Source organism: Equus caballus, chromosome 6 (genome assembly GCF_041296265.1).
Source record: "Equus caballus isolate H_3958 breed thoroughbred chromosome 6, TB-T2T, whole genome shotgun sequence".
NCBI classification, from domain to species: domain Eukaryota; kingdom Metazoa; phylum Chordata; class Mammalia; order Perissodactyla; family Equidae; genus Equus; species Equus caballus.
In genome coordinates, this window is record NC_091689.1 from 85,792,645 (window position 1) to 85,804,615 (window position 11,971).

General features: G+C 40.7%; 1 protein-coding gene across 1 annotated transcript; it reads left to right on the forward strand.

The window, feature by feature from the left end:
* The first annotated feature begins 3,148 nt into the window (after positions 1-3,148).
* OR6C322 (olfactory receptor family 6 subfamily C member 322) lies at positions 3,149-4,087 on the forward strand. The gene is given in 1 exon segment (NM_001390973.1): positions 3,149-4,087. A coding segment is annotated over 1 exon segment (939 nt).
* Positions 4,088-11,971: the final 7,884 nt, after the last annotated feature.

Here is an 11,971-nt window from a genome sequence, read left to right on the forward strand (position 1 = left end):
CAAGTAAACGGTTGAGAAGGAGTGTTCTGCAGTGGTTGTGAGTCTGGTTTCTGTGGTCAGACTGCTTGTATTCATATTCCTGCTGTACCGCATGCTCTGTCAACGACCTCGGACACAAGTCTAAGTATTTCTGGATCTCAGCTTCCTCAAATGCAAAGTGAGTATTAAATCACAACCAACCTCAGAGAGTTGCTTTGAGAATCAAATGAGGTAATCTAAGTGTTTAACATAGTATCTAACATTTAGTAACTGCCGCATAAATCTTACCTATTATCATTACCATCCCTGGAAAGCTTGTGAATTAAGCTGAATACAGCCAAGGGGAGTCTTTGCCCTGGCGTCTCCCAAGAAAACCTATTCTTAAGGTTTTCCTATCTCAGGAAATTCCTCATTAGAGTGTATTCTTCATTTGAAAACATAAACATGCTGGGGTGAGTAACATATACATGATTTTCAGCTTCTGAGACCTTAGGTGAATTTATTTTCCAGATCTTCTACAACGCTGATGGTACGTTTTCCCTTAAGTAATGTAGAGACTTGGAAAAGAGCTGGAATGGACCAGGTATCCTTGGAAGACAAGGAAACACATTAGAAGTAGCAACCTTCCTAATGGGTGACTGGAAGCCAGGAAAACCAAGAAAATGATTTCTGAAACTCTCTCCTAACTTGACACAGTGGGAAAAAAGCGTGGAAGTCAGATCTAGGAAACCTGCACTCTTCCTCAGACTTTGCTCCTAAAAAGCCCAGTGACTGCTCCCCTCTGATTTCCACCTTCAAAGTTAGGAGGTTGGCTCAAATAATCTTTAGAGCTCTCAATTTACGTAGCCCTCTTAAGTCCTTGATCATTTTATTTATAGTACCCTGGCACTCATTTGGCTAAGATTTTTTTTCTTTTTTGTTCCTTTATAATAGTTTAAAGAGAAAGAGACAGACCAACATGTACAGGCCATAACAGCAATTTCTTATAAATTAGTGGGGAGAATTACAGGGAAGTTCTCAACTAATACAATGGGATGAAAGAAGACGGCTCTGAGACAAACTCAGAAGAGAGGATGGAAGCTCTGGTTACTGAGGGGATAGGAAGTGAAAGTCCCAAGGAACAACGTTTGAATTAAGAGATTTGGGTGGGGAACCACATTAGAAAGTGCAAAAGATGCAGATTATAAATCTAAAAAGATTCGGAGAGAATAAGTCACATGCTGTATCATGTGTAGTTGAATTATGTCATGATGAACAGACCTAAAGGCAAATATTACTGTTTTAGAATTTAAGGGGACCTTATAATTTTGTATTTAATTTCAAGGATAGCAGAAAACATAAAATACATTCATGGAATATGGTAAGGGGGCAGGGGCAAATCCAGGGATAATGGAAAAGAAAGTGTGGGAGAGTGTGTGAACTCTGTTCACATAGAAAGGGGCAGCAAGTCCTGGAAGAAGAAATAGAAAGAATAAATAAAACACATTTAATATGTGTCCTGTACCAGGCACGACTCTAAGAGCCTAAAAGAATTAATTTGTTTAATATTTACAATAACCCAGGAAGAACATGCTCACTATTTCCATTCTGCAGACCATACGGTTGTTATTTGCACTTCACAGACCAGGAAATGAAGCCTGTTACTGAAATTTCCAAGGTTTCATGGCCATTAATGGTTCACCCAGGTCTCAGTCCCTGATCGCTCTTGTTCCAGAGCCCACACTCCTAACCCCTACCTCTTATAACTAACCCAGATGGGCTCTCTCGGAGACCTAAGGACTGGGTCCCAAGCAGCCTCGGCCAGGCTCCTTCAGAGAAAAGGGGGTAAAGAGATGAACGGAAATGGAAACCATATTTCTAGGCCACCCCTCCCCCTACACTCCTCCCTCCACCACCTCACTCTTAACCTCAAATAGGTTTAAAAAGATTAATTCTTATTGACTCTCAGGTACAGATAAAACAGCCCAGTGTAATTACGAGGGATATCACTGATCTTGTTCATTCAATAAAAATTTATTGATTATCTGCTATGTTCCAGGCAAAGAGCTAGGGCTGGATTTACAGTGCTTTACAGAACAGATATGGGCTGTGTTCTCATGGAACTTGCTACCAAGAAGGGGATGAATCTATAATGACAAATTGTAATAAAAGAAATAGACAGAGTACTGTGCTTATAACATTGGAAGTAAAAGAGAACATAGGATTCTCCAGAAAGGCATCTTTCAGGGGGTTATATTTAAGTTGGCACCTGAAAAATTAAGATCCAGCCATGCAAGAATGTGAGCAGAGCATTGCAGGAAGAGAGAAAACGTTGCAAAATCTTTGGCATGGGAAAAACTCAGCATCTTTAAGGAACTGAAGATGACCAATACAGCTGGATAGGCAAGTGATGAATTAGGGGCATAACACAGCAATGAGACCATGAAGGCCCACCTAAACCAAAGTAAGGTGTCGGAATTTTATTCCAAGGGAACTGGAACTCCACTGAGTGGCTTTAAACAGAGAAATGGAGCTCACGTATGATTTTGAAAGATCGTTCTGGTTCTGTCTTTAGGAGGAAACTGTAAGAGTGTTTTTGTGCAGTTCAGAAAGAGCAGAGAGCAGAAAGGCATGAGGCGCTTCAAAGGAGAATGTGGATTATCACAGCGAGCGATGAAGCAGAGGCAGGCAGGAGAAAAATGTTAACTTCACAACCTTAACGATAGTCAGCCCTGTTTACCTCACATGGAACCAAGATGACGAGCACACCTTGAGGTATTATCGTCATGAAATGACAATTACAAACCATGCATATTTTTATGATAGTGTTTTTCTGTTTATTAACATAGACAGTGTAAAATAGCTTCATTTCCATGGGATTGTTAATCAAAGAATCCTTTTACTGTTGAATTAACACTACATCAACATAGTATACAAATCTTTAATGAGAGCCTCTGGCTGGTATCCAGCGTGATGCTCAGCAGGGGGAGTCCATAACATTATTGATTAACCATCAGTTAACTGCCACCCCAACGGCATTCTTCATTAACAAATAACGAACAAAATAAAATCTTAGCTTAGCTAAAATTTTCACCTCATCTCCCTGCTAACTCGTGCTGACGGTCTCCTTCTATGATCTGCTTTCCCTCTTATTTTTACACACAGATCAGACTATAGACAGGAATCAGAGATGAAAAATTATACAGCACTAACAACATTCATCCTGGTGGGACTAACAGATGATCCAAACCTACAGATTCTGCTGTTTATCTTTTTGTTTCTAACCTACTTGTTGAGTGTTGTCGGGAACCTGACCATCATCACGCTCACCTTGGTGGATTCCCACCTTAAAACGCCCATGTATTTTTTCCTCCGTTATTTCTCCATCTTAGAAGTGTCATTTACAACTGTCTGCATTCCCAGATTCCTCTACATAATTGCATCCGGGGACAATACTGTTACCTACAATGCTTGTGAGGCTCAATTATTTTTTGTTATCATCCTGGGTGTGACTGAGTTTTTTCTCCTGACAGCCATGTCCTACGACCGTTACGTGGCCATCTGCAAACCCCTGCATTACATGACCATCATGAACAACAGAGTCTGCATCAAGTTCCTTATCGGTTGTTATATGTTAGCTCTGATCATCATCCTCCCACCGTACATCATGGGCTTGGAGCTTAAGTTTTGTGACTCCAATGTCATAGATCACTTTGGCTGTGATGCTGCTCCCATCCTGAAGATTGCCTGCTCGGACACGGAGTTCATAGAGCGAGTTGTCTTGGTCCTGGCTGGGTTGACGCTCTTTTTCACCTTGGTGTGTGTAATTATGTCCTACACGTACATCATCAGGACCATTCTCAGATTTCCTTCTGTGCAGCAAAGGAAAAAGGCTTTTCCGACATGTTCTTCCCACCTAATTGTGGTTTCTATCACTTACGGAAGCTGCATCTTCATCTATATCAAACCGCATGCAAAAGAAGGGCTTGCTGTGAATAAGGTGGTGTCAGTGCTCACCACCTCAGTTGCGCCAGTTATGAACCCCTTCATTTATACTCTGAGGAACAAGCAAGTGGTACAAGCTTTCAAAGACATGAACAAAAGGGTTGCATCTATCTCAAAGAACTAGAGGACCACTGAGAACGAAATGGCAAATGATAAAAGAATGCCCTATCTACACTTTATTTTTCCCTTATGGTATATTAGCCATGATTTTACATATCACAACCCTATTCTGTTATCCCTTGTGTCCAATATTGATACATGTATTAATTAACCTTTTTAGCTCAGTCTATTCCCAGACATACATGGGAATAAATCTGCATTAAACGTTTATAACCATACACCTCTTATTACTTACAGAGCCGAGATACGTAGACAGTGTCAACTTACTCTCACATTGGTGCTCAGCTACCCCTGTTGCACTGACGATATGTCCTGATCTGAGTCCCAAGTTTTGCATCACTGATGATCATCTATGTCTGCAGGAATGACCCTTATCATCCTGTTTGATAAAACTCATTGTTCTATTTCTCCCACTTTTCAGGGAGATTTAAATGTAGACTAAAATTTTCCTCTAACTCCATTTGTTTAAAAGATTTACAACTTATTTTTCCAAAGGTCCAAGCTCTTTCTAAATAGAATTTCATATTCTTATCATCTGTATGTGTATCTGTGTTTATCTGGGTGCCTTTGTTTCCTCTTTTGGAATGTCAGCTTAACAGGATTAAGGGGCTAATAGGACGGATGAAATATAAGTGGCAATTTATACTTGCATTCTGTTCTGTTATCCAAGTTGTTCACTATAATAATTGTTCTAGGTACAAAAAATGATCCAATTTCAATCACAAAGACTTACAAAATTAACCAATGAATAAAGAATAATTTTTAAGTTTGAAGTTTTTGCCTTTTCAATTTCGCCCGTCTTTCCCACTACCTCTTCTTTCCTCAATGTTCTATTGTTTATCTGACGCTCTAGGAAGACATATGCTGAACGAGGAGTAGGAAACACCCCCGGAAGCGTTCTGGCATTTACTACCACCGACTCAGACACATCTTTGAACTGCCTCATCACTTCCAGATTTCAGGAGGTGTTTGACTGAGAGTGAGGAGGAGGAGTAAGGGAGCACTAGAAACAGGCAAGAAATTCCAGTGACACTTGGGCAGCTGTTCCAAGCTGATTTACAATACTACGAACTGGACCGTAATGGACCAGCAGTCCCAATATTCCTGGGGCTAGAACCAAAGAACGAGTGAGTCTTTTCTTATACTGGAAATTACATCAGGGGAATGAAGACTCATTCCCCCAGTCCATTCACAGTCTGTCCACTGCAAATCACTGGATGCAGAATATGCCTCTAGAAACAAAATGAGAGAAAATTTTGTGGGCATTCTGAACTGTGGACTAAGCAAAGCTTGGTTAATAAGTTAGATTATTGAGTCAGATTATCAAGCTAAAAGAGCAATTAAAGGACATATTCAGTTTGCTGAGGTAGATAAGAGTAAAGGTGAAGCTGTAGATAATTATTTTTCTTCTCTTTTTCCTTTTCTTTTTCACCTAACTTTGAGAATGAATAATCCCCTGATCACACGACATATTTATCCCTTTGATTATTTTGTTAATTTATCTCTCTTTCAGTGGGCACTAAGCTCCATAAAGCCAAGGACTGTGTCTACTTTTACTTACCAACTGTCTTTCCAATAGAGTCAAACTCTTCTCCATGCACCTCTTCCAGCGGGCTGAAGATAGCCTCCACCATTCTTGCCCTGCCCCCACCCTGATAATACAAAGGTCTCACGGTCTTACCAAGCCCATAGAGAAGCTCCTCCAGGCATTAGCCCATGGAAACACCCATTGGCCCCACCTGCCTGGCCTTGCATGTCTACTAGCTCTGCTGCTTCCATGCCGTTCTTATAAACGGAAGCTTTGGGAAAGATGGCTTGGAATCTTAGGCTTACGATCTGGTACCATGTAGTGGAGCCCACTGAGCTGTCATCACCAGGGAGGAAGGCACAGGCTGCCTCCTTTGTGGAGCAACCACAGAATCTCTTTAATCTTTGAACTGTATTCTCAATAGGTTCAGGCTTTGAGAAATAAAAATTAGAAAGCTATTAATTCACTATCTCGAAAGTTATCTTGCCACTGTAGGGGAGAAAGACTTTTCCTCTATCCAATGTGGGTTTGTCTGGCCGGAGAACGAATTAAATTCACATGAGACAGAATAGCAAGAGAAAATTAAACAAAGCTTTATGAGGACCATGGCCTGGGGCCTTTGTTCCCGAAGGAAGAAAGGGCACCGAAGAAGTGGGTACACAGGGTGGTTATATAGCCCCAAACAGGGTGTTTCACATGTGATTGAAATGTCCCTCCCACAATAGTCACAAGATTGCCCTGTCAGCACAGCACTAGATGGACACAGCAGGTAGTGGTCTGCTGTCTCGGAGGGCGTAGCAGGAGGCAAGTCCATTGTCTGGAGCTGGGTGGTCACAGGTGAGTGCAGCAATCAGTTCCTAGCCTAAGGAAAGATACTTAATCCTTAAAGAAATGCCAACGTTGGGAGGGGGAGGGAAGTCAGTTACAGGAGGTTACCAGACTAGCACAGTAAAATGCAGATTTAAGTCCTTGCCTTTGGCATTGATTAAGAGTTTCTAGAGACAAGGTCATCCCCTTTCTTCTTCCTGGTACGGAGGGAGAGGCACATTTTACAGATAGAGATTTACCTTACAAATGTAAATGTGTCCTAACAAAGGGCAAGCTCCATTCCTCAGAGCCTCCTTGCCTGTCCCAGTTTATCAAAAGCAATCGGCCTCAAATAATCCTCATGCCAAAGAGACATATCTTGGGGTGGCCAACTCCAGTCCCCACACCACACAAGATTCATCTTTCCATGTCTAATCCAGGACTCTCCTCCACCTGGTACAGACACATCAGTCTTAGTGGCAATGGCTTTCCTTTCGTGTTGCTAACGCTCCTTTAACTCTGTGGTGTTAGTGATTCTCTGGCTAAAATATAATTAGACGAGACCTTACACACGTCAATAGTAAGATGAGGAAAAGACTATATAATTGAAGATTGTTATGAAGGTAAGATAGTATGTATTTAAAGTTCATAACACTTATTAGGTACTTCACATGGTGAGATCATATCTGGAATGAAGTAGGTTAAAGGAAGAAAAAAGAGAGACAAAATTTGTCCACTCTTTCCTTCCATATTCCTGCCTTGTGATCAGATGACCCCTTCTGATTAGTGACAGTGAAGTGTATCGCCTGGTGCCACACACGGTCCTCCCTGCGCCCTGTATCAGACAAGCTCCTGCTCAACCCCAGGTGCACCACTTGCATCACATGAAGGATTGCTGTCCAGCCTGCTCAACGTTATGACGTGGTTGGTCTGTCAGAGCACAGCTCTTCGCAGGTAATGCCAGAAACGTGATCACCTGTTACCCCATGCTCTATATTCTGTATTTACCAAGGCCCATTAGCACACCAGCAGCTGGTTTTCAAAAGCTCAATAATTCTCTGGTGAAGATGTCATGGCCTTGTTCTCAGAGCCCCACAAGCCCATGCTATGATTCTCCCACTGGGACAAAACATAAGCTCCACGTGCTTAAGGCTTGATCTTTAATATTCCCTGCTCTCTCACTATGGGAGGTGGGAGCCTCTATGTAAGCTACCAGGTGGGCCTTCTGGCCTTTCAGTGGCCTATTAATCATGCTCAGCTTTTTATTATCTTTTTCTGGACTGTCAACGGCATTTAGTAGCAGCCAACTGTATTAGTTTTCTATTCTGCATAACAAATTACCACAAGTTTTGTAGCTGAAAACAGCACACATTTATTATCTCACAGCTTCCGTGGGTCAGAATCCAGACACGGCTTAGCTGGGTCCTCTGCTCAGTCTCACGAGGCTGCAATCGAAGTGTCAGCAAGGTTGGATTTTTTTCCGGAGATTGGAGTCCTCCTCCAAGCACACACTGTTGTTGGCAGAGTTCAGTTCCTTGTTGCCATCGACTGAGACCCTCAGCTCCTGGAGGCTACCTGCCGTTCCCTAGCATGTGGCCCTCTCCATAAGCAAGTCACGTCACAACAGCTTGCTTCTGAAAGGCCTGCGGGAGAGTATTTTGCTCCAACCTGCTCAGATGGAGTCTCATATGATGTAGCATAATCATGGGAGTGACATCCTATTACTTCCGCCATAGTCCATGGGTTAGAGTCAAGTAAAAGGTTCCACCTGCCCTCAAAGGCGGGGACTTACACAAAGGCATAGACACCAGGGAGTGGACATTATTGGGTGTCATCCTAGGGCCTGCCTCCTGCACCATCTGTATTAGGGTTCTCCAGAGAAACAGAACCCATAGGATGTAAATAGATAAAGAGAGATTTATTTTAAGGAACAGGCTCACACAATTGTAGAGGCTTGGTATGTCCAAAACATGAAGGGTAGGCCAGAAAGCTGGAGACCCAGGGGAGAGTTGCAGATCAAGTCTAAAAGCTGTCTGCTAGCAGAATTCCTTCCTGCTCAGGGCAGGCCAGTCTTTGTTCTAAGACTTTCAACTGATTAGGTGAGGCCCACCACAGTATGGAGGGTAATTTGCTTTACTCAAAGTCTATCAATTTAGATGTTAATCTCATCCAAAAAAGCACATTCATAGAAACATCCAAAATGTTGTTTTACCAAATATCTGGACACTATGGCACAACCAAGTTGGTGTATAAAATTAACTACCACACCATTCCATCCCGTTGTCCTTATAGGTGTTATTTCCACCATATTTCTCAAACACTTGATACATCTCACCAACTAGTTCATCACTTTCCACTATGTATATCACGCCAACTCACCAGCATTGAGAGTTTTAGCAATTACTCTATGTAGTAGACTATATATTCCAAAGATGTCTATGTTTCTCTCTCTCTATCTTTCTCCCTCTCTCTCTCTCTCTCTCTCTCTATATATATACATATATATATATAGGTATATACAGTATCCCACAGAAGGCAGAGATTCATGCTTGTGGAACAGATGTATATTTTGGATGTCCAAATCTAGAATTTGTCTCCCCTGTCTGAAATGCTTCTGCTGGCTCCACCATTCATGAGCCCACAGAATGTCTTACATACCACCATGACATTCTGCACTGCATGGCATCTGATCAAAGCGCTCATTTCACAGCAAAGGACGTGCAGCAATGAACCCAAACCCATGGAATTAACCAGTCAGTCTTACCACATACCTCAGCACACTGTGGTGGTGTCCCACTTGCAAAATGCAGGAAGATGGGCACAGATGTTCGCTCAGGGCCAATCTTCCTCAAGCAAAAAGAGGAAGATTGGCAACAGGTGTTAGTTCAGGGACAATCTTCCTCACAAAAACAAAAAAATATCAGGTAGTTATGAATAAATACATGCAAGAGTTTGGGGAGAAAAATATAAACTTTTACTTGGAGACATTTTAAAGATCCAAATACATGGAGAGTGTACCACATTTCTAGGATAGAAAACGGAATGTCTTAAAGATACCAATTTTCACAAGTTTGCCATAGATTCCATGCAATCTCAATAAAAATTCCAATAGAAAATTGTTTTTAATTTGATAAGGAAAATTTCTGGTGAACTACAAAGGACCAAAAATAATGACATATTCTAAAAAGACATCAATAATTGTTCTAAAACTATGTTAATTAAGACAGTATAGTATTGGTTCAGGAACGCACAAATAGACCAATGGAAGACAATTGAACCTAGAAACTGACTCATGTATGTGTGGGCCCTTGCTTTATGATAAAGTTATCACTAGAATGGAAAATGGGCAGTCTTGCAAACAAACGGCACTGGGAATATTTGGTATTTATATGGGGAAAGTGAAACTGGAAATTAATTTTGCCTGACAGACAAAAAATTAATTTTTAAGAAGATAATATAATATTTTCATGGCTTCAAGGTAGGGAAAAATTTCTTAAGTTAGATAGAACAAACAATTGATAAACTTGACCTTTTTAAAGTTAAGAATCTGTTTGTCAAAAAAACACCATAAACAGAGTGAAAAGTATAAGATATCTGCAACTCATATAACCCAAAAAGTAATTACATTCAGGATATATAACAAACTCCATATATACAATATGAAAAGCCATTGAAAAAGAGGGAAGCAAGAGATTGGAACAAGAACTTCAAAAAAGAGAAATATAGGGGCCAGCCCTGTGGTCAAGTGGTTAAGTTCACGTGCTCCTCCTTCGGTGGCCTGGGGTTCACCAGTTTGGATCCTGGACATGGACCTACACACCACTCATCAAGCCATGCTGTAGTGGTGTGTCACAGAGAAGAACTAGAATGACTCACATCTAGGATATGCAGCTGTGTACTGGGGCTTTGGGGAGGAAAAAGAAAAAGAGGAAGCCTGGCAACAGATGTTAGCTCAGGGCCAATCTTCCCTTATCAAAAAAGAAAGAGAAATATAAATGGCCAATATAGGTAAAGAAAACTCTTCACCTATACTAGTAATCACAGAAAAGCAAATTAACATCACATGAGTTCCACTTCCCATCAATCAGATAGGTAAAAATTGACAATCTGAAGTACTGAGTAAGGAGGATATGGGGCAGAGAGTAACTGGATACACCAGAGGTGGTGATGCTACAAATAGTAACCACTGTGAAATCAGTTTGGCATTAATAGTAATGTTGAAGTTATACATACCCAGTAACCCAGAAATTCCATTCCTGGATGTACTTCATAGAAAAAATTTCAGACATGTGTCAGCATAGCTGTACTTTTCATAATTTCCCCAAGTGAGAAAAAAATCCTAAAAGTGGATGAATAAATTGTGGTAAATTCATACAGTTGAATGCTGTAATGAAAATGAATGTGTCACAGCTACAAGCAACACCACAGATAAATATTAATCATAAAGTTGAACAAAAGAAGCTAGACAGGGAAGAATACATACATTGTAATTCCATTTTTATAAAGTTTTTATTAAAAAAAGGCAACACTAAACTATATTGTTTAAGGATCATACTTAAGTGAAAATTATAAATGTGAGCAATTTAATCTATTGAAATTTTCTCATATGTAAATGCTGGTAAAAATAAGACCAGGCTCAAAAGATTTCTTTGATGATTAAATAAGTTAATGTGTGTAACAGACTCAGCCCCTGCTTAAAAAAAACATAGAAAGCAGTAAGTAAGGATTAGTTATTCCTGTTATTCTCCTGGGTCTTGCTGTTAATGTTCTTGATGTCAGTATTGCTGTTGACTTTTTATCTTTTATCTATTGAGAACACTAGCCTTTATCCAAAACAAAGTTTTTAACCACACATTTTCTCACTTTTTCAGTATGATCCTTGTTCTTTATTCTTGTAATACCAGGTCATGAACAAGAAGAAAGGGATGGACAGAAAATTAGATAATATACGTTTATATTATGAGGTGGGTGGTGGATTAATGCTTTAATCATAATTTGGGAGATGGTTTGATTTCTGATGAATTTTCAATTACTTTGTTGGGCTATCCACCCTCCTACAAATGAAAGGACTCTTAATTGTGTTGATTTTTCAAAAGTAATTTATGAAATATTTTCAGAAACTGGGGCTCTTTGATGACCCTCCAATTCTGTCACCAATGCAGCAGCATATTTCAGTGACGACCAAGCGATCACTGTTCTAATCATGCTCGGAGGTGTCATCCAGGGCTCTCCGCCTCTCTCTCAGACTCTTAGGCTGTAGCCGATTCTCTCATTGCACTTTTAACAGGGTCTCCCTGCACCTTCTTCCCTCAGACATGTACTCACAGCTTGCTCACAGATTTCTCAACAATTCATGTTCATTAGCATCTTCCGAACTAGAGTCCACAGGGCACCTTTAGCTTCTTCAGGAAATTGATCCCCACGTGCCTGCTCTAAAAGGAGCAGATAAGGTCTGGGTCAGGGGTCGTTCTTGCTAACACAGAAGCTGCAAAGGAGTCATATCCTGGCTTCTCAGGATGGCGATATAATTTATCATAGATCAGAAAATTTACA